The 24052-nt window shown below is 49.0% G+C and overlaps 2 protein-coding genes across 4 annotated transcripts in view; one reads left to right on the top strand and one right to left on the bottom strand.

Moving 5' to 3' along the window:
* The window catches only part of LOC133341281 (ADP-ribose glycohydrolase MACROD2-like), a 182832-nt gene that overhangs the window by 114307 nt on the left and 44473 nt on the right, over positions 1-24052 (bottom strand). The gene's annotated exons all lie outside the window — the stretch shown is intronic.
* On the top strand, positions 1869-22476 carry LOC133341276 (leucine-rich repeat transmembrane protein FLRT2-like). Its single transcript, XM_061549781.1, is given in 3 exon segments — positions 1869-2416; positions 15732-17592; positions 17594-22476. Coding segments are annotated over 2 exon segments (1971 nt in total). The 5' UTR covers positions 1869-2416; positions 15732-15783; the 3' UTR covers positions 17756-22476.

Raw genomic sequence — 24052 nt, 5'->3', positions numbered from 1 at the left:
GAAGCTTTCGTGACTGCAAGATTCCTACTCTTAGGTTTTTTCGGTAAAGTCACGTAGGTAAAAATACAAATAATTGAAAATAACTAAATGAAATCACGACGTTTCGGAAGCAACACAAGCCTCCGTGTCATCAGGTGTGACTGCTCCAGTAAAATTACTGTAGCGTGTGCTGCCTCGTATACTGACGTCTAATGGAAGCTCATGGAAGCCAAGTAGGGTTCACCCAGGTTTGTACAGGTTTACGACGGTACAATTTACGATGACCCACATTTACGACTTTTATATAACGCCACACCGTGGATCGATTTACGACGCATCTTCCGACACGACCGCCAACACATTTGGACCAAGTCCGTCTAACCAAAAAAAAGCACTCTTATGGATAATATTGGTCGCGAAAGTCTACGTGTTAAGCAGGAACGCCAATTGCCAATGTGTTATGGGCCTTTTATCGGCCGTATCTAACAGCGGTTTAAGAAGCTAAACATCCACAAGAAACGCTCGAGAAAAACAAAAGCTCCACGCCCAGTCACTTCGGGAAACCAGACGGACTTGGTCCAAATGTGTTGGCGGTCGTGTCGGGAAGCTGTGTCGTAAAACGATCCACGGAGTGGCGTTATATGAAAGTGGTTAAATGTGGATCACCGTAAATTGTACCGTCGTAAACTTGTACAAACCAGGGTTAGATCGCGTAAATATTTACGCGATCTAACCCAAAAAAACACTCTTATTGATGACGTACCTGCTGTTTCGACTGCCTATGGGAAAAATAGGGGTCCCATTTAGGACGATCCGACGGACGAGGTTACCAGGAACGCACTGTGACTTCGTGAGAGCGGGGAACCGCCTGCAGGTTCTTGGATGGGTGAACGTCAGGCACGGCCACGTTGTTGTGGGCAAGAGACTGTGAGCTGTGGCCAGGAGATGGCAGTGTTGAGTGTTACTCCTCTCTTATGCAGGGGGGGGGGTCAAAAACACCCAAACATCCCAATAATGTAGGGCCCTCCTGAAAACAACCGTTTTGAGATATAGTTGGGCTGTCCTGGGAAAATGATTGCCGTCATAATTATTATTGTTTTATAAAGCAAGGCAGCGCTGTGATTTGTTACACATGTATGACGGGAGACCAGGAAACTATAGGTAACTTTGTGACGTTATTAAGTTTACAATGTAGCGGTCAATAACTTTATTGGATTTTAGCTGTACCTCTGACAAATAGGAGCACATTGCCTTTCACCCATCGCAGCAGAAGGCAATCTTGGGTCACTCCTCACAGAACTCATTGGGTAGCTGTGTACACCAAACAATGAGTGCAGATATGTACTTAATAATATCTGTAAACACACACACACACCGATATCTTTACCAAGTGAAAAATAACTATATCAGACTACTTGGACGAGTTCTGCAAGTGAGTATCTAATAAATAAAAAATCCGTGTACACAAAAGTGGCATAGCCAGAAAACACACCCAAATGCCTCTCTATCTTAGCAATGATTGCGTACACTGCACATTAGCAGGTGCTCGTGGTCATGCCGAGACATTCAGGTCGGTTAAGTTATCAAATGGCAGGGATTTTAAAAATCTGTGTCATTGGGATTGTAAGCTCATGAAAAAAAAATACTTACAGTGCAGCCATACAAAACACATTCACATCAAAGCACAAAGCCATCCGTATATACATTGCAAGAGTGCCCAGAGCATTTGCCGATACTTTTAATGTACAAAAGGGGTGTAGCCAGAGAATGTCAATCACGTCCCGCGCTCTCCCGCCCCTGCACATCCCAGGAGGAGAGAAGGGCGTGGACTGCCCACCCTCAATTTATCGCACGCTCCAACGCCGCCGCAGCCACAAGCCACCCGCCGCCGTCGCAGGCACGAGCGTTTTTGCGCACGCACATTCACACACCGCCACCACGCTGCTGCCTGCTACCATCGCAGCAGTCCACTACTTTCCTACCCGTCCGTCCGCCTGCCCGCCCACGCATCTGTCCGTCCGCCCGCCCACCCACCGCGGGAGTTGGCGGGGAGGAGAATCTTCAAGCCAAACAACGAGACAGAGGGTCTGAGCTGAACGAGCTGAGCGGCCCAGAGGGCGGACGCCTGCATCTCAAGAGCCGGCGATGAACGCCCGATTGCGGTAGCGGACGTCCGACGTTTCGAGACGACGCGGCGACCACCCCCCACCGCCGCCGCGAGCCTTGCCGGCGGGAAACCCACAACTCTTGGCTTCTGCGGGAAAACAAAAAACCCAAGCGCGGGCCGATGTGTGCGCTCGAAGTCGGACGGGGCCGATGAACGCCCTGAGAAAGTGCGCTGCGCTGGATCGTCCGAGGCGAGCCATGCTGGAGTAAGAGAGGCGCGCGCTGGCCGGCACCGGCCTGCCCCTAACCCGCTCCCACCCCGTGTAACGTGGTAAGTGCCTCGTTTCAACTGTCAACACTTACTCATCTGGCCCAGTGGCAGCCAGAATGACCCCCCACCGCCGCCCCCGATAGAAACCCTTGGCAGCTTCGCTTGCCATTAAGCGACACCCGGGCACTTTGATGCCGTGCGATGGGCAGTTTGCGCTCAAGTTTACAATTAAGAGCGGCTCGCGTTTTTTTGTTATTGAGGTCTTCCTTGTTTTGATGAAGCTGTGCTCTATTTGTTGTAAAAAAAATACCTTCAGCTTCATGGGGATATCCAACGATGCTGTCGCTCGGTCGCAAAGAGGAGCATGCAGGGAATTCTAAATCTCGCTAAACCTGCTCTCGTAAGCATATTAAAACAGTAAAAAAAAACACGTAGCAACCTCGAAAAGCCACCTATGTACACCGTACACGCACTACAACAGTGACGCGTCCGAGCTGAGAAGCGGTTCCCTTTTTTCCGCCGGTCGAACTGCGACGCCTTCGAAATGTTCTTCCCAAGGCTGCGTGCCGAACGCGACGCTTCGTTACGCGTGCGGCAAGCGAGCGGCGGCGGAGAGGGAGCCGCACTTGAGCGCCGAGTGTGCCAAAGGCCCCAAACAAGAACGCGAGCAAATAAAAATAACAAACCTCGTCTCTAGACACGCGAGTGCGCGTTCCTTCCATCGCAAAACCTCTTATCCCCTGGAGTTTGTAATGACTTGGTTGGATAGTGAAATAACACGCGTTTATTTTACTTTAAAGCCAAGGTACAACTCGCGCAGACAAATCAAACGCGCTGAATGTCAGTAAAAGAAATAACCTGCTTTTTGACATTGCATGGATTTCAATGATTTTAGTAGAAAATAAAAAAAATCCCAAGTGCTGAAATCACTGGACTCACGATCAGACGGATGCGAGTTGAACTCCTGGTTGGGTTGTTCATTCAACCAATTATCCTCCTAAGGTTGTTAAAATGTATGCCGCTTTGTAGAAAGTCAAATGGTGGTTCATCACATGCCCCGGGCGGGAGGTGGCCGATGAATACGAGCGCAGCTCCATTGCTCATTCAAAGTGGGGAGACTTTGACTTGAGTTGACTTCAAATAAATGTATATAGCAGGCATAATTACATTGAAAGTGCACATCGAGAAAAAAAACTGGTGTAAACGTATTATGACTTCCACTCATAAAAACACGATTCAAACGGCGAGGCATATATAAAAGAAGGAATCAGACACCCTCCAATACAAATCCTTCATCCTAAACTAAGCTGGAATAACCCTTAAATCCTCAACTCATGGTCCTCGGTGGGGTCTGTTCCCCCCCCCCACCCCCCGCGGGTTCCCCATCCGTCCATCGTTCTCAATGCCCGGTTTCACTTCTTTAATCCCACGCTATGGTCTAAATAAATGCGTGGTCCTATTTCAGGCGGCCGCAAGCCGTGGCACTAATCCTGTGATCCTGCTGGTCAGGGGAGGAGATAGCAACGCAAGAGATATCGGGGGACACTTTAGGAGTGTACAGAGATAAATAATACATTTGAAAAGTTGTAAATGGTCTCAATCACACATACGCGTGTGTGTGTGTATGTAGGTCGACTCGGCCTCAAATGAGTACCTGGTGCAGTGTGTAAGCATTGCCACTGGGGAGACAAAGGCGGTTGGGCGTGGTGTTGGCCATCCACCCCCTCATGTGCCGTACCGGCCTTCATAAGTGCTCGCTAACAGCACTGGCCCCGACAGTCTGTTTAGGGTTTACAGGGGATCTTTGTCTTGAATGTAAACACACACCCAGATCCACCCTCCATCCATGGACTGTTGGGGAAAATGTTGTGAGTGAATACTTACGAAGGCAGGCACAGCACACAAGGAAGCGGTGTGGACAGTACCCCACAGCGGGCAGCCTTTGTCTCCCCAGTGCTGGGGAGACAAAGGCTGCCACACCAGGCACTTAAGGCGGAGTTGACTTAGAGGAGTGCCAGCACCGGCTCAGATATTCGCCACTCCATATTAACCGTGTTTGGGAGTCAAACTTGGCCTGCCGGATTTACGGTACAGCATCATAATAACCACAACGCGACCACTCCACATGCGTACACACGCGTGCGCACACAGACACACGTGTGCAGACGCATACACACGCGTGCGGACGCAGACACACGCGTGCGGACGCACACACACACACGCGTGCGCGCGCACACACACGCGCACTCACACACACACGCGTGCGCACACTCACACGAGCGCACGCACACACACACCTGCAGGCAGCCTGTGATAGGGAGATCCTTTTGGATGCAATTGAATAACAGGCGAAGGTTTTATCAGCGTTTGGCAGCGAGCCTCCCTGGAGCCAGCGGGTCTCCGAAGGGGTCAACGCCAGCCAAGGCGAAGGCATTAGCAGTTAATGAAGCACACGACGGTCACGCGGCAAAGGCGAACCCCGCGAGCGGATAAAGCGCTCGCCGCCGCTGCCTCCGCATTTCCGCGGCGGAACAGAGGGCAGGGGAATCGTTCGCAGCACACACGTGCGGATTTAGCGCCGAGCGACAATTACAAAACGTCCGAGGCAGACACGGCCGCCGCCTTAATTCATTTAAATGATAATGTGCGTTGTGCGATGACTGACGCGCTGCACGTGCGCGGTAATTGCCTCCTGCTCGGGCGCGTTGCGTGCTCTCTGCAGCATTACGGCGGCGTTGCAAAACCGTACGGACACTACCGCCACACGACGAATTCGCAAAGTGAGGCCCTTCCCCCCCACTCCCACCCCGAGCTGATGGATTTACAGCAAAAATAACCTAGGAACTCATATGGCCATGACACGGTAAACGTAACCTTTTATTTTTCGGTAGAATTGTACCCTCCTGAGTTTCGCACAAAATCTGCGGCCGGCAGTGCTCATGCGGGGGAGATTTAAATTGACGGACTCAACACTGCATGCTTTGCATGTCAGGATGATAAGAAATCCGTGTACCAGTTTTCCCCCTTGCTAGGACTCATCAGGACGGTACAGGCGTGCGGGTCCACTGCCACCGTGCGTGCACGAGCAATAACAGGAATAACGACGAAAAACCCAAAAACGACAACAATGAAAAAAACGAATCGTGAGAAGTCTTGCGTCTATTTGTACTCCCTTCTTCCTTTGTGGTTATGATTCAGCATCCACAGAGAGCTTATATTTGGGAAGCACAGCGTGTGAATATGTATTTATTGGGCCATCTGTACTCGCATTAGAACGCGGTGTATTCAGCACTCCTGGACATGCAATTACGACTGCTTACAACCCTGCATGTCTCTTCTCTATCTTTGTGTTTGCTACGAATGGAAAATTGTACCGTGAGCCCGTGCACCAGTCTATCGAGTCACACGTTGGTAAACTCACATAACCCTCTGCCATCTGCAGGGAGCAAGTGGGAAGCATGCTGTAGTGACGGCGGCTGACTTTACCTACTGAGGTACGGATTCGATAGTAACAACAAGCACACGATGTAAGTGCCATTAGCAAAATATCCCGATGCTGAAAAATGCACCTGCTAATTACTTGATTGAGATTGCATGCAGCAGCATCACCCCTCTACTGCAAAACACTTCATGTGGCCCTTATGAAAGAGTCTTAAGTTCTTGCCTGGCTAAACAAGCATAATTATTAGAATAATGATGATGATAGACAGCTGTGATCATTACAACTATTCAATGGGTAGGTGTTCGCCACGAAGCCTCTTCCCGCACAGAAGACGGCGTAAACCCAACAGCTGCCGCCCAAGTGAATTCCCGCAAGCGGACGTGAACCTACTGAGAATTTCCCACGGCGAAACGAAAACATTACTAAATGTAGAACTGCCACGAGCAACGAAAGGATGCAAAGATGTCGAGGCAAGCCTTAAAAAGCAGTTGTAGTTCCTCTTAAATGAGCTCTCGCCCCCAATTAAATAATGTACACTGAACCTCATCGCATCATTAAACTAGTGTGCAAAATATTTCTTCGGGAATAGATTTTTGTTGAAGAAAATCGGCGACGCTTGCGATGGATAATGTAATCTTGCCCAAAATGTCATCTTGGCAATGTGCAAAGTAGATTTGTCCACAAAGTAACGGCTCGTGCGTTTGTACTGCGTCAGACAAATCTCTGTGCTCTCTGTGGGCCAAAAGCAACGTCACGCAGTGCCGAGTCTCGATCGTATGCAACACATGCAACCTGAATCGTGAATAAAATCTCACTTGAGAATTTAAGACGTGTAATAATAACCACCAATTTAATTAAAAAAACCCACGTCTTTTAATAAAGACATTCAAATATCTATACGTGGCCGAGTGTTGTGTACATTATTGGAAGTAAAAACACAAATATATTACAGGTACAGGAATGCAAATATCAATAAATTTTACAAAATGTAATTTTCTTGTCACTGTGGCCAAATAAACATTGTTGAATTAAATATCCAACAAACGCAATTTACGTGAAGACTATCTTGGAATCCAGCTGACAAGCTAATTAAGCGAGGAGATGGTCGAATCTCGAAAACTACGTAAATAATTCAACCTCAAGGTAACTTATTAATAGGCAAGTACATTAAACAGCAGGTTCACTATGGACCATTCAAAGCTGCTCAATTATAAGATACAGCATATTACATTAATAGAAGATGGGGGGTTTACTGCACAGCTTTCAATTGCACCCACCTTTCGTTCCATGAGCAAGGTATATTTATTTACCATTGTCGTTTACAGCTGTTTGTGAAGTTCTGTTGGATTGCAATAATAAAGAGGTTTTCAAGTTTGCGGAATGTGTGAATGTCTGTGTGTGTGTGGAGACTTGTAGGGAGCAGTGGTGTAGCGCTTAGCGGGGCTGCGCTATGAACCTGACCACACAAATTCGATTCCCGCTCACGGTCAACGCCAGTGACGATTACCTGAACCGGTCCTGGGCCTTTCCTAGCTCGACTCCGCCTCCAATGAGTACCTGGTGCGGTGTGTAAACATCACCACTGGGGAGACAAAGGCGGCCGGACATGGTGTTGTCCACCCACTCCGTCCGTGTGCCGCGCCGGCCTTCACAGGTGCTCGCTAATAGCACTTGCCCCAACAGTCGCTTAAGGCTATCCGGGGGATCTTTGTCTTTGTGGAGACATAACAGATCCACCCCAGGGGTAGGACTAGCGAGTCCTTTACAATCCACACTTGAAGATGAATACCCCCCGTCATTTAGAAACCGCAGACCAATTTGTTACAGAGCAACCTGAAGTTAGCAAAAAAGGGTGTCTACAATTTTATTGGAAAGGCCACGAGGAGTAGCGACATTTGGCAGCAGCAGCAGCAGCAGTTAGTCGTGCCGAGTTCTGGCTGACGACAAATTCCAGCCTGCAGTATAGACATTTTAACCGTACCCTTTTTAGCATATTTGAGAAAAACGTGAACGTTTTACGAGCGTGTGTGTGTGTGTGCCTTGCAACAGGTATCCATTTGGTGTTTGAATTACCTTAACACCCTCCTGTATTATCATCCAAAAGCCTTTTCCTTCTTTTACATTCACCTTCCTACATTAGCTACAAAAAACATTCCCGTTATATTGTAACCAAATTCGACTGCATCTGGACATGCCTCTGACGCACATGATAGACCAGGACCACCGCTCCCACCTCCCCTCAATAATTTGTTGGGTCAGGCTTGAAAGTAGGCCACAAGCCCCAAAAGTAGATTCAGCATATACGACAGCGATTGTTTGAAAGTTTAACTGAAATTGTCAGCACATACAGGTGAACGTCACGGTTCAGCTCTCATGGATTTGCGATCCAACACGCGGATCCGATTCTACAATTTATTATTTGTTTCGATATATAAGCACCGATAGGGCCCGCGGAATAGTGGGTACGTCATGATGAATGTAGTGGCCACTAGTGGCTGCGTGGGCGCCCGTACATACACATCACATACAAACAAACGAATCGTGCACATACACACAGACAATTCAAACCATATATCGTGAGCTTCCTGAATGGATATTGATCAATACATTGATGCGTCGCTGAAAATACGACGGAAATTATAAGCAGTACAGCATAGAGTATGTACTTACACTATAAACACAACTGTGTCATTTGCGTAACACAGGATTGGCGATCTTCTTGATTCTTTCGGTAGTCACGTAGAATGGAAATAATAAAATAATAAAAATAAAACAATAAAATAATTCTCAGAGTCAGATTCTGTCTTCTCGACAGACCTGTTCTCCACCTGAGGACGGCTGCTTGCGTTGTGGCCGAAACGTCCTGAGAATTATTTTATTATGTTTTATTTTTATTATTTTATTATTTCCATTCTACGTGACTTAACCGAAAGAACCAAGAAGATGAATCGCTGCAGTCACGAAAGCTTTAAATAGAAGGATTGGCCGATGTTTCAATGGCAACATTTTGCACATCCGCTCGTAAATGTCCAAAGCAGGTGCTCGGGTTTGGCAACAGCAGACCCAAGGAGACAGCATTCAATGTGCTCATAAAATACTGCAGAACGAGATAACTGCCAGTAAATCCCAGTAATAGCTCGGTGATTAAGGCACAAAAACGCCTATTACTTGTGGGTAGACGAAACGTTTTAACCTCAATATATACGACAACAACCAATTATGGAAGCTGTGTGTTTGCTCTAAGTTTGCGTAATGTCCTACGGTTGTAAAAAAAAGATGCACGTTACTTATATTGTACGTGTTTTTTTTATATTTTAATCTCTTACGCGACCCCTCGAAATTTATCAAGCTGCGATGCATGTTCACATTTGCGCTACTTCTGCGGACGTTCTTTACATTTTCGACGATGCAGCAGTGGGGCTGACAGGGCCTGTGAATTATTATTTTCATCTTTGAAATGCTTCACATCGCCGTCAGACAGTACTGTATACCATGTAAAATAAAATAATGTGTTTGAATTCTAAGAGTTGGCAAAAACGGTGGGTAATAAGCACGTTCTTTCAAAAACTGTAATTTGGTGACTTGGCTAAAAAAAAACATGACATATTATTTAAACTTACTTTTTGAACAATTGTCAGTCGTGTAGAGTATTAAGGAGAGCCCGTGCGAGTCTCAAGACTCTTCCAAGCCCTCAAATCGGGATGTTTTTGCAAATTCCTTTGCACTGCGGTAACAAAACTGAAGCGTTGTACCCTCCCGCGCGGGAGCGAGCGAACAGACCGTGGCTCCAAGCAGCCTCCTCGCACAGCCGGGCAGATCCAAAAAAAAATAATTCTCCACGCTGCCACCTCCTGGCCATCTCGGCAGACCAGATGGTTCCTGCGAGTCAACTCGGGGAATCTGTAGCGATCGACCGACTGTGTGCGTATGCGCGTTGAACTTCTTTCGCACCGTACGTCATCAACCCGTGCCCATCGGAGACGCGAGGGAATGACAACAAACGGAGCATGAAAAAGCATTTCTAAAGCAATGGGTTTACAATCTCGATTTAAAAGTGCACTACTCCCAGTCGCTTCCTAATATTGGACGCCCAAAAGGTGCATGACCCAAGGACTCCCCTGCAAACAAAAATTGCGAAAACGATTGCTTCCACTTACGATCTAATATACTCCCCTTGACATGAAGCCTTTACAACACCCCCCCCCCCCCCCCGCCACCAGGTCTTCAGAGAAAAAGTAAACCCGGAGGTCAGAGGGCCGAGCTGGCATCGCTAAACTTCTGGGCTGGAATGCAGCCCGTGATGAAACTGGGTTCCCTGGTACTCGAACACTGAAACTGACGTTCCTCAGCCCGGTCAACAACGACTATAAAGACAAAGATCCCCCGTATAGCCTTAACAGACTACTGGGGCAAGCGTTGTTAGTGAACACCTATGAAGGCTGGCACGGCACACGAGGGGGGTGGGGGTGGCCAGTACCACGCCCGGGCTGCCATTGTCTCCCCAGTGGAAATGTTTATACACTGCACCAGGTACTCATATTTGAGGCCGAGCCGATCTAGGGGGAGGCCCACAACTTGGGTCGCCGGGTTTGTAGCGCAGCGCGCTAACCGCTGCACCACCGCTCCCCTGTAACATTGAACTGACGTCAACAACGACGACCACACACACAAAGAGACACAAATCCCATTACAATAAAAATTCGGTTGAGCGATTAATGTACAGGATATAAATTCCGGTTCTGAGAATTAGAAATAGTGGTTTGAGACCATGGCAGACTGAATGCAAAAGCGTAAACCCTCACTGTGCACAGATCAAGGGGCTCTGACTCCAAGGGAAGTCTTGCCAAAGACATCCTCTGCAAACACTCTCACTCAGACAGGCGCATTGCACCGACAGATCTCCACGTTTCTCCCGACACGATGTCGACAGAGCACATTTGGGATTTATGGATGTACGTAGTTAGCCAACCGTGCTGATCGGGATAAGTCTTGAACAAAGACCTTACTACGTACACATCTATCGACTGCAGGTATTGTGGTCTATGCAAACATGACTCCTCGTAAAAAAGGTGTCAGTTTTGTTTCCAGATAAAAGGGTAAAGAACCACTTATCATATTTTTTACTGGCAAATGAGGTACCAATGGTGTAAATGCTTACCCCGAGCTCTCATACTCTGATGGTGCATTGTCTTTGAGTTGTGCGCCTTTTGGCGTCATCTAGTCCAACCCATGTGAGACTAGGCTCTAAGGAAAGCTGTCTCGGGTGTGGACCAATCAACTTCAAGGACAGTGCATACATTATCGGAGTTATGTTTTTTGTTTGCATTATGACTGCAGGTATTGTGGTCTATGCAAACATGACTCCTCGTAAAAAATGTGTCAGTTTTGTTGCCAGATAAAAGGGTAAAGAACCAATAATCATCTATCAATATATTCACATATCTATATAACTGGGGAAAAATGCATTATAGGTGCATATAAACTACATTTACTCTTAGCCACTGCATGTAATTATTGCTCGGAGCGTGTGAAATGCTCGTATTACCATTGCCATTCAAAACAGCCTGTTCCTTATGTCAACAAATACATCGTTTTGCATAAGTGCTTGGGGCATGGCAGCCAATTAGTGTAGACTGCACACACATACATACATTCATTGCTGATCCATAAACCAACCAAAAAGGCACCGTTGGACATTTGGCAACAACCAATGGTGCATTGAGGGATAAACGGTCGTAGATAAGCGGCTGTACAATGCCACAATTTAAGGAAAACCCCGTCTGCTGGCACCATGGCCAAGATTTGGCAAACTCCCTTCAATTGTTCGATGGACGAATTCTAGCATTTTGTAGATCAGCTTCGAAGGACCCCTCCCTCCCCCACTGAGGTTGATGGCAACAGTTGATGGGTTCTGACAAATGGTATTCACACAACGACCGTAAATGTACAATTACAGTCGTATCCAAACTGAAATATGCGCAATTTCAATAGAAACGTGGTTACAGTTTGACCTCTAACAAGCTCATCCGTACAGAATCTGACATCCTTATTTTGCCCATCCCTCTCGAATCTAAATACGCAGCAAAAAAAACATAACCCTGTGGACTATGATTGCAGGTTAATATCATGATTTTTTTAAATCAACAAATTTGCATGATGTCACTTTTTTGACTGAAGGTATCATGAACACGAGGCTATATTTGCGTCTGTAAGCATGTTTCCCTTCCAGGCACATTAGCAGCAGTACACGGATGCAGTGAGCACAACACGCACGCAGCAGCAGCAGCCGATTAGGCACAAGCATTATGCAAATCCAATTACAAAACAATCATTCCTCAATATTGGTCTCTTCAGGATTGTAAGCCATCTCATCAAGTGACCCACACACCCCCTATCAATCTGCATTTGATGACTGCGAGTTACGGAGTTGGTACATTTGAACAATGTCGTTTCTAGGCATTGCTTATCATGTGGAGGTTTGTGGGAAAACACTGCCTGCAGCAAACCCACCCTCCATACGGCGGAATACACTGAACAATCCGCAAAGACAAGTTCACACAAACCCGCTTATTGCACTGCCCCTTCTCCTGGCAAACTCGCAGCCCAGCGGGTTTGCGAGTTTCACAAACGTGTGACATCAGCTGTCGTAGCTCACCACGCTCTGCCGTGCGAGGGCTCGACACCATTGACAATGCGGGTTGTTCAAAATCAGAAGAAAAAAATACTCGAGGGGGCATCATCCTCATAACCTCTTTTTTTTGTGGGAATTGTGGGCGAGACGGGCCGGCATCGTGCCCAGGAAATGGCTGCACGCGCCTGCACGCCGGTGTTGATAACGAGGCATGGGGCGATAGCGATCAATCTTTCTTTTATTAGTGCGTCGACATCCTTGCAACTTTTACTTTGTTTTCCTTTTCTCGCCAACACGAGGGCCCGTGGCCAATATTGTGGCCAATTTTTTTGGGTGTGCATTCCACGTTCAAGTCACTATGATCTGCATCTTTCTCCGCTCGGTCGATAGCGTATTACACTTTATTCAGAGAGCAAGGCAGTGGTGTTTGTGAATGACGATGATGCTCAAGAACTGTCATGTAGTCGCATGCCACTGCCAACACAGCCCCTGATATACGAATTCAAATCACGGAATTTTAATATAGAATGTATACACTGTGTATGGTCCGCTGGGGGAGCCTGTAGCATACATTACGCAACTGTGGACGACCCAACAATGAATTTAAACCGAATTTAAATATTTTTTTAAATCGGCTTCTTCTACAACATGGACAAGACGAATGCACGCTGTACAGGGTAGTCCACCACAATGTACGTGATGAAAAAATGTGACTTAAAATAATATACAAGTGTAGCCCTGAAAGATTTGGAGAGCCAAGCCAAGCGAAAAAACATCAAGTGCCTACCATTTTATTTATATAAAAAACTTTTTCGCATAATACAGCTGTTAAGATGTTAAAAGTTAATTTCATTGGCGATTGGTATAACCATCAGTCTGTTATTCCTCTCTTTATTTATTGAAGCTAAGAGCCTTTTTAATAAGAGACTGAGCTGATATATTCAACATTCGGCTCACCTGCTTTCATTATCTACGTTATATAAAAAGGTCTCATTCAAATTTAAACCCCTTTTGACAACCCACTTCTGGATGACGATCTCCCCCGTACCGTTTGGAACATGGGGGTTGTTCGACCATGCCTCACCACGCCGGTCGGCGTTCGTTGATGAAGGGGTAGCTAGCGGTGGGTAGCAGGGGACCACAGTTCATCCATCGCTCGCCACCGATGTTAACCACGGCTGGGAGTCGAACCGAGATATAGTGCAGAGCCAGAGCCACTGTGACGCTGCTCCAGCCACCGTGAATAAATGGTGTATCAAATAAACGCAGTGAATTATGCAATCGGAAGCTGAGCTCAAAGTTTTGCTTGACCCCCAGAGACGTTCATAGACAAAGGGGAAGAGACTTCCTAAACGAAAAATGAAGCGGAATTATTTCTGTGAAATGTCACCACTGTTTGAAAGCGTACCACAGGTGAAATATTACTTTTGCAACTTTAATTGGTTCCTTGGTAACGGAATTCAAATTGTATTGCGCGGTGGTAGATAAGCACACGAACGACTAACTCTGTCTGTCCACGGTTCAACTCCCGCCACTGCCCGGTTATTTCGGGAGGTTATTATCAAAAAAGCACAATGCATGCTCGAACAAAATTGTATTATTACTCTGTCAATTTCATCGACCAAATTGCTCATTTGGAAGAGAAAATGAGCAGGAATAAGACGGTTTGGAAAGATGAAAATAATACTGACAATGCAACTGTGATTACCAAAGCAAGTAACAGCACTTGCCCTCATAGCAGAGGGGATCTTTGTTTACACATTTGCACAGATATACACGCGTGCACAAATTCACACGGGGTCAATTGGAGTCGATTCGGTCAATTAAATGAAACTGTATTTATTTAACCAGTTAAGACTCACCGAGCTCGAGAAGCGACCTGGTCACAAACTGCCGCCTTCAACCAACAAAGTGGCTTATCACGTGGAAATGTATAGCAGCCAAATATTCTGAATGCACGCCGATTCCAAAAGTAGAGGGAAAAACCAGAGGACCTGGGAGAAACTCCAAATATACAGGCATCAGTCAGGGATCGAACTCACGACCTCCTGCATGCCAGGCGAGGGAGTTAACATCAACACCGCAGCACACAATTCATAGCCCCCCCCCCCCCCCTACAATAATATTACTAATAATCGGTCTCAAAGACACCTTGTGCTCGGATTTTGAACCACAACACGAAGGTTTTCCAATCAATAGGCGGGAGGGGGGGGGGGACCGAACACCTGTTATCGGGCCGGGCAATTGGCGTCAACCGCTTGCGTAAATAAATAGAAGTTTCAGAAAAACCGAAGCCACGCGAAAACGAGGGCTATTTATTAGCATAGCTCGTGCGAGCTGCCAGTCAAGGAAATAAAACGCGGAGACACCCGACACCACGCGCGCCCCCCGGTTCCACCAACTTAGCGAGTGCAAATTAAGGATTTCACTCCCGCTCTGCGAGCTCGTGAGATGAAGTGCGCTCGCGCACGCATCACCGGATTTGCTCGTTACGCCGCGCGTTTCAGTTTTTATGCAATAACTCACGTGCACCAGTGCACGCATCACTCTCCCTTTTTCAATTTCACAACGGGCGCCATGACTTTACTCCGCTCGCACGGCCGAGCAAACATCACACGGACATTAGGGCGTGGAGAGAAGGGTTTACGTTCGGCAATTTACTCTAAAAGCTAATTGCTGGAAACACATGCACTGATTATGGGAGAGCAATTACCGGTAAGCTTATTACTTTTTGAATTAAACTTCCACAAAAAGAAAAATCCCAAGTTTTTATTTTACGACTAAATTACATCGTACGCTACAAAGTGCGTCTTTGTCCATTTTATTACGAGTGATACCATCTGCAGGTGAAATAATATGCTCTCACTTAACATTCCCACACATGTGAATGTTGCCATTTTTATTTCAACGAATTCTGGTTTTTTTAAGAAAAAAATATCGCCTCCCCCCTCCCCTTATTTTAACCAGGCTACCACACAACTGCACTTACAGCAGACGCAGTGTGTTTCAAACCGAATTCCTTCAGGGTTCACTCAGGACAGATGCTCACGTGAAGCAGACATAACAAGAATTGGCAATTGCCGCTGAACTTTGTTACCCGACGATGGCGGCGGCTGCTGCGGGGCGGTCGCAGTCCACCGGGCGGAGCACCGTCAACGCGCTCCTCGAGTGGCACCGAGACACGAACCCGACGACTCCGGTGTCTGCGCTGCCTCGGCACGACGCGCAGACACCGCAGCGAGCGGCCCTCTCTGACAGCCTCTCTCTTCCCCCCCCCTCCCTTGCCGTACGTGCGCCTGCAGATCTCCGGACGGCGCTGTAACAGAAACCCCCCCCCCCCTCCGCGGGGCGACGATGCGGCGCTGCCACGCGCCGCTGCTGCTGGCGTGCGCCGCGCTGGCGGCCTGCCTGCCGGCACCCGCTCGCTGCTGCCCATCCGCGTGCCGCTGCGACCGCGGCTTCGTCTACTGCAACGAGCGCAACCTTACGGCCGTGCCCGCCGCAGACATCCCCGCCGACGCCACGGTCCTCTACCTGCAGAATAACCGCGTGGGCAGCGGCGGGGTGCCCGCGGGCACGCGCGCCCTCCTCTCCGTCACCGTCGTCTACCTCTTCGGCAACCGCCTCGACGATTTCCCGCACCACCTGCCGAGCAGCGTGCGCGAGCTCCACCTGCAGGAGAACAACATCCGCACGGTGTCGCGCCAGGCGCTGGCGAGCGTTCCCGCCCTCGAGAAGCTGCACCTCGACGACAACGCCATTGCCACGGCGGGCATCGAGGCGGGCGCCTTCCGCTACCTGGGCGCTCTCAAGCTGCTCTTCTTCTCACGCAACCACCTGAGCTCGGTGCCCAACGAGCTGCCCGCCGGCCTGGAGGAGCTGCGCCTGGAGGACAACCGCATCGCCTCCGTGTCCGCCCGAGCATTCCGCTCCATGACCAAGCTCAGGTTCCTGAACCTCGACGGGAACCTCATAGCCGACGACGGCGTGGAGAACGGCGCCTTCCGGGAGCTCGACGAGCTGACGGAGCTTTCGCTGTCCAAGAACTCCCTGAGGGCGCCGCCGCCGCAGCTGCCCGGGACGAGCCTGCGCAAGCTGCTCTTGCACGACAACCAGATAGAGCGCGTGCCGGTCGCGGCGTTCGCGCGGCTCGGAAAGCTCGCCCACCTCGACCTGTCGCACAACCAGCTGAGCCGTCTGGCGCCGGGCACCTTCGACGGCCTCGAAGCGGTGCGGCATCTCAACCTCAGGAACAACCCGTGGCGGTGCGACTGCGGCCTCGCCTGGCTGAGGGCCTGGCTAGTGAGGAACAATGTGGCGGCGCGCGGCGCCGTGTGCGGAGGCCCCGGCGGCGTCAGGGGCAAAGCCATCAAGGATCTGGAGCACGGGGATTTTGCGTGCTCGGGACAGACGCCGACCGCGTCGGCCGACGGCGATCCTTCGAACGCGTCCACGAAGAGGTGGTACCAACGGGCAACCGCCAGGCCGGAGAGATTTCCGCCCACGGAGTTTTCCGGCGGCAAGGGGCTCACCACCGCCAGGCCGGCGGCGTCCACCGCGGTGGTGCCCGACGAGCCGAGGGACCTCGACATCGCCCTCAAAGCCACGTCCCTGAGCAAGGACATCGTCGAGGTCAAGTGGCACGACGCCGTGTCCGTGTCGGCGTACAAGCTGAGCTGGGTGCTGGAGGGGCAAGGGCCCGGCGGCGCCGCGGGGGGGGCGACCAAAACCGTGATCCTGTCCGGGGACGTGCGCCTCCACCTGCTCACCGACTTGGTGCCCCTGGCAAACTACCGCGTCTGCCTGGAGCCGATCGACACGGGCAATGGTGAGCGGCAGTACGCCGCCGACGACGGCGCCGTGTGCACCGTCGCCAAGGCAGGCGGGCCCGAGTCGCGCAACGCCAAGGTCACGTCCGGCGGCGACGCGGCCGGCGCCGGAGGGGAGGCGCCCTTCCCGACGGCGGCGATCGTCGGCGGCTCCGTCGCCTTCCTGGTCGCGGCCGTGCTGCTGGGCAGCTTCTGCTGGTACTCGCACAAGACGGGCAAGTACCTGGTGTCGCGGTGGGCATTCATCCGCTCGCGGCAGAAAGAGGGGGACTACGTCGAGTCGGGCACCAAGAAGGACAACTCCATCCTGGAGATGAGCGAGAGCTCGTACCCGAATGGGCGCGGGCAACGACCCGCTGTGTCCGGAGCCCTACGGCATCCACCCGGGCTACTCGGACTGGACCAGTAACATGTACAAGCTGCAGCCGGGACACGGGCCGCAGAACGTGCGCTACATCGAGGAGAGATTGCTGGAAACTCACTTTATTCCCGTATGAGCGCGCGCACGCCCGAGCGGCTCCGCGACATCGATGTGTGTCACGGCTATTTATAATAAAGACTACCTGAATATTTAAATGTATTTGCACTTGAGAGATTTCACACGCGGCTGCGATTGGAAACGCTTTGCGTTGGGGAGGGGTCGCACGGCAGAAAGCGCGGAACGCCAACGCGCGTTTGTGCAGCCACGCCACGGTGCGTACTTGTACTTACCCGCGACGTCGTCTTGCGGGCATCGAAAGAGGGGACAGCAATGTTCGATACCAAAACAGCACCTCCGATTAGCGCAGTTGGCTACGTACGGTGCGCAAGAAGTTCAACGTACGTACATACATGAAAACATGTCTAGACGAAGGCGCGGATACTGCCAATTACTGATAATTACTGCTCACGCACGCGAAACAATCAAAATGTAGACAGGAATAAAAACATGAAAATGTCTATTTCTCAAGTTGCGAAATCTATTCCCGAAAGAAATTGTATACATGTAAATAGTACTTTTTTTTTAAGACACCAACATTAATCATGTTTTACATCTGTAAGCGTACATTTAAGACCATTTCAAAAGGTTGCCAAGGAGTAGACAATCGCTTGGTTTTGCCTGTTTGCAAAGTGAAGGCCTCATTTACACGTTCCACAAAACGTACCTTTCCACTAAAACTCCTATTACTATTCTAAAACGGTTTCTCATTCATCCCCCACGAGTTATTAACGCGAAGAGCGATTCCGAATGCCCGCAAGTGTTTACAGTTCATGTCGTTGGGACCTTTTCCCCCCCAAAATTTTACTTCTCTCCCGCCCCCCTCCCCACCTCGCAAATTGTCTCATTAAATAAACCCCAAGGCAGTTTCGTCTCGCCGCAAATAGGGGCTTTGCTTTAACGACCCCTCCCGTTGAGTCCCACAATCAGCACGCTTTTCTGTCATTCCGCAGCATTTGGAAATGTCTATACAACGATTATGGTTTTTTTGCGGCTGATGCGATGACAAAAGAAACGTTCTAAGGTGTTGCTGTCGATGAGACCGAAGACAAGGCGCAGCACCGTTCTGTCTTGGTTTAAAAGTGGACAACTCTGGCTGTCGCCTGATGATGCTGGTTGTTGCAATTGCCGGCGGATCTACAGTACTCGAATTGTAAATGTTGTGGGTTTACTCTCCAACACACGTTCTGTTTACATGACAAACCTTACTAATTGGCTGTGTCGGGTGGTGGTGGGTTTAACGACACATTTGTAATTTACGCGATCTAATCCAAAAACCTCTATTATTGAAGGTCCTGTGACATCATTTGCAAAGAGAGAGAGGGAGGGGGGCGTTTGCCTATTTGGAGCAATGGCCCAAATGTTTTGACTAAATTATGAAATACGGCTGCAATTTTCAGAATGGGAAGATGTTGCACCTCTGCAACGACAGGACAAAACCCCAGAGGCCCCGTCAAGAAAATCCAAAATAATAAAAACCACACGATATCAAACGCTCACAGCTTGAGCGGTTGTGAATACTGTCTTTGTAACGACTGTAAAAATGTGCCATTCATTTTAATCGGCTGCCTAGTGGAACTGCCGTTTTTGAAATGACTCTTGACAAGTGAGGACGGACACACCGATAGGCAACCACGGCTGAATGCATTGGAGGATGCAGGTTTCTGTTCCGTTAATTTTTTTGATCCACGGGGATAGAATAATGTAAAACAAAAGCCAAGTAAGCCACCATCCCCACCGATATAGAGGCAGGGCGAAACGTGCGAACGTTCGCCGGGCTTGCACAGCCATCAATCACAACGTGGCACTAATTTTATTCATCCCCAGGGGATGATGGGCAGCGTTGAGCCCTGAGCAGAACTTGAACTGGTAATTGTATTGATGTCGAGCGCCCTAACCTCGGTGCCGACAGTGGTCATCCTGTGGAGAGACAGGCCCCCACCGCAGGAATGTGGAAAAGGAAGCGACTGGTACCCCAACGTGTCTTGAGTGGGAAAACACTTGTCTTGACTTGACTACGGATGCATCGTAGAGTGAACCTGATTGGTCAATGTTTCATTGCTCAGCACAATCCCCGGATATGTTTTTCGTAACTACTTATGACAATGCAAGACAACATAAAACTCAACTTAACTATTTTTTTTATTTTACCAGGTAAGACTCTTTTTCAGAAGCTACCTGGCTACAAGTGATCGATCAACAAACTGGATTATTATGTGGATATTTATAGCAACCAACTGCTCGAAACGCAGGTTTCTAAATGTGGAGTGAAAAACCGGAGGACCCGGAGAAAAATACAAAGATAGAACATACAAACTCCAAATATATAGGCGTCAAGGTCGGGCTTGAACCCACGAACGACTTCCTGTATACCAGGCGAGGTCGTTAACATCCCACCACCGTGGCGGCTATCGGTCGCTGGTGCTCAAAGCACGAAACAAGGTCACGAATCACACCAACTTTCCCGTAAAATTCACTCCATATCCTTCTAGCCCAGTTACCACGCACCCTCCCCCCTGCCCGCCACATTTAGGCCGAAATGCAGTCCCACGGGCGTAACTTAACACCGGCGCTGGATTTACACGCTTATCCTTATCATTAGGCTTTGGGGGGGGGGGCGGGCACAAGATGTAAACGCGCTCACTGGCTCGCACATATCCGGCAAAAGACCACAGACGCCGGACCTTCCGATTGTTGATCGCAGTACGAGGATTTGTGAGAGTTAAAATCAGCGGCTCGCCATGCTTGAGTTTGCACAAGCAACCAGCAGCACCACCATTAGACTTCACCGACGGACGTTCGTCCACGTTCGCATCGACAGGAGGGAGAAAATGAAAATAAAAGGCACATTTGTTCCGTGCGAAAAAGACGATGAATCCACAAGGGATCATGGGGATTCTGGGGCCAATTACGCAGAGTGTAAGTAAAGCCGCATTTATAGGGTCAAATTACGTTTCGCAGCTGGGGTCAAGAGCACATATATACTTGTAACAATGGGCTAAAGTGGATGTATTGTACCAGTTCACACTTTTTGGGATTATCGGCACTGCATGACCACAGCGGAATGCCGATCCTGGAAAACGCCACAAATCTGCTTGCAGACACGATTCACGTTAGGCTTTGTGATCTCACAAACTCCCCATGGGCGTCACGTCTTTTTGCGTGCATGCGCTCTAACTTTGACCGCATTCCCACCAGCCCGGCTGGATCAGTTAAGAACAGCTGCTAGCCAATACGCAGTACTAAATAGTGAAACTTGAACCTACCGAGAAGAAGCATTCAAGCTCGCGAACAAACCAACCACGCGCAATTCAAATGACCACAGCTCGTTTTACACGCGCTCACATGGAGATGAAATTCTGGTCTCTGAAGAAGAAAAAAAAACACAGCAGCCAATTTCAAACTACAGGCGAATTAAGGCTACCCCAGCATAATGCTACCGCACAAAATTACCACTGGCCATTGTCAGCCATTCTCTATTCACAGCTAGACAAAAGCATCCCATTGCAGATGCCAACACTACAATAATCCCGCTTTGGTTGCCACCATTCCGTCTCTTAATTTCTTCATCCCCTCGTGCAGCTTCGTACGCGGTTGGTCTTTCCTTGTCGTTTTAAGGCTTCGGCCGCGAAATGGTGGACGAGGCAGGAGAGGGTTCTCCGGCGTTGCGAGCGGCATCCCCGTGGACAGCAAGCGCTGTGCGCGGTGTTCTCGCTCGCCGCCGCCGCCGCCGCCACCGCCGCCGGGAGCAATTGAAACCGAGAACGAACTCTCCAGGCGCTGTCGCGTGGCGTGGCGTACCGTGCGAGGCTTTTCTCAACCGGCGTGTTATTTTCGGGGTCGTACGTCGCAAAATGTTCGTCCGCCCGTTTTTGGTCCACGTGCCGGGGGAGCTTCGTGTCCTCCTCGAGAAGCTCGTGCCGGCAGGTTGAGTGAACCGACGGACTTCGCGCCAAACTATGCACGGAGCAACCCCTGGAAAACGCAACTCGCTTGTTTCACCGATTTATGTTCCGAAAATGTTTTATCCTTGGAGCAAACGTGGCCAACGACGTTACTGCGCTTTCGTTTTGTTGTGGTGTCGATGCGGAACGCGCGCACATTTGTCGAGAACAAAATCCGTGGTCCAAAGGCAGCCGCTGCTGCGGAGCATTTAAGAGGACAAATGCCACGTGGACACGCGATGTACATACTTGTACATAGTGTATTTAAAAGATATATCCGATAACGGTTTAAACGTTGAAAGCCATTTTCGCCTTCGGAGAGAAAAATGACGATGCCAAAATTCCAAGATAAGCCAACTCGTAATCTAATTCGCTGCGGCCGCGTCACACCTTGCCCGAAAATTCGGGGCACACGGGGCACTCTGCCAAACTGCAACGCTTTCACATCACCTACCGAGTTGAGAATAAAGTTTAAGATAAAAAGAAAAGATGGAAAACATAACGTGGAGTGAGGAGATCGGTTGAAATGACTCAAATCAAAGGCTAATTCCTCTTACCTGCCTGGGAACTCGCAGCCCAACGCATTCCCTAACTTTTTGTACTCCCATGTTCATTTGGTGACATGTTCTGCTTTACGCGTTGTGTTTATGCATTCAATGACGTGTGTGTTCAGAATTAGTACACATCCGTGCTCGATGCCATGGCCAGTGTACCAGCGGTATTCTAAAGCGACGGTTGTTGGGATAATCTTGGTTTGCTCATTTTAAAAAGAATAAAAAAATACTTTTTCAAAAAGGCTGCTTGTCGATCTCACTTTCTGTTCGTCAACGCATTTATAATTATAACTTGACGTTGAAAATGTCCGTTTCAGTGTTTGTGGTTAGTACGCTGCGCTACGAATCCGGTGACCCGAGTTCGATTCCGGCTCGCAGCCAACACAAGTGAGACGATTATCGGAACTGGCCCTGGGCCTCCACTACCTAGGTCGACTCAGCCTCAAATGAGTACCTAGCACGGTGTGTAAACATCGCCAATCGGGAGACAAAGGTGGCCGGGCGTGGTGCTGGCCACCCACCCCCTCGTGTGCCACAGTGCCGACCGTCATAGGTGCTACTTCGCTAACAGCATTGCCCCAAAAGCACTTATCGCGATGCGGCATCCCGGTAAAAGTGCTTCCGCTACTTGTTCCAGAGGGCGCAGTTCGAATCGAGTGGCAGCGCCCGGTGTAATAACCACGCGCGCGCCGTCTGATTCAGCGGACGTTAAAGATCCCCCTGCGATTAGTCGCAAGAATAAGCCATGGGGGGTACCAGCAGCATCAGGGTTTAGATTTGAGATATTTGCATAAATTGCTTTATTGGGATGATACGTAACAATCATAGTCCACTACTGGCAGGCGCTACTACCCCAGGTTACTCTTGCAATTCAGACTACACCCTGGCCCTCTTGAGTTCTCACCTGGGTCAACAAAAAAATCTACCTGAAACTTAGAACCGATCCTCAACATGGGTAGCCAGAAATAAAAATAAACACATGAAGATGCTCCTCTCCTCTCAGTACCAGAGAGAAAATTGCTTTCACACTTTGGCCTAAATCGGACAAGGCATGACCAATGACGCAAGAACAATTTAACGTGTCGTTTAAATTACACGGCATTTATACACGGCACGTTAAAATACACCTACGTTCTGTTGCAACTACAGAGCCGGTCGCTGTCGCAAAGGGAAGTTAAACACACCACGAAATCATTTGGTTGGGTAACTGGCTCAAACGGCAAACTTAATCTATCGGCGCAAGTCATTGCATGACTGTTCCATGGCCCAAATTCCACATTCGAAATTCAAATTGAAAAAAAAAATTCACCCAACACAAGCAGCAGGTGTTCCTCCAATTAACCAGCCGGATCACGACATTGTACAAAATATTCTGAGTTCAACTGGGCAGAAAGCCCAAATATTTAGTAATTAAACACCCAAATAATTAATATCCCCAAACCATCTCTCTTAGCCACACACCCATCTCCCCACCGACCCACCCACCATAGGCACAAAGAAATTCGACCACCAGCTCAAGGGTGGCACAAGTGAGATCAACATAAGCTTCAATGCTTATGAAGACGATTTCACTTTTGAGATTTGTTTGTGTACAGTGCGTGTGCACCCATTTATGAGATGTATTATTATTGCAAATTAATATGGAGCCGAATAACAACATTCCATTCATCCCCAAAAACTAGGTGCATTTATTTAATACAACTCGTGAGCTTCCGTAAATGGTATTCGACGTGACTCTAGAGCCCTGGGGGAGGAAAGAGGAATATTTTCCTGCATCAGTGGCTTTAAATTTAGCTTTACAGAAAACACAGAAATGTG

This window comes from Lethenteron reissneri, chromosome 11 (genome assembly GCF_015708825.2).
Source record: "Lethenteron reissneri isolate LAM-NWPU_2019-01 chromosome 11, ASM1570882v1, whole genome shotgun sequence".
Classification (NCBI taxonomy): domain Eukaryota; kingdom Metazoa; phylum Chordata; class Hyperoartia; order Petromyzontiformes; family Petromyzontidae; genus Lethenteron; species Lethenteron reissneri.
The sequence above is the reverse complement of the archived record's forward strand: the minus strand, read 5'-3'. Positions and strand labels throughout refer to the sequence as shown.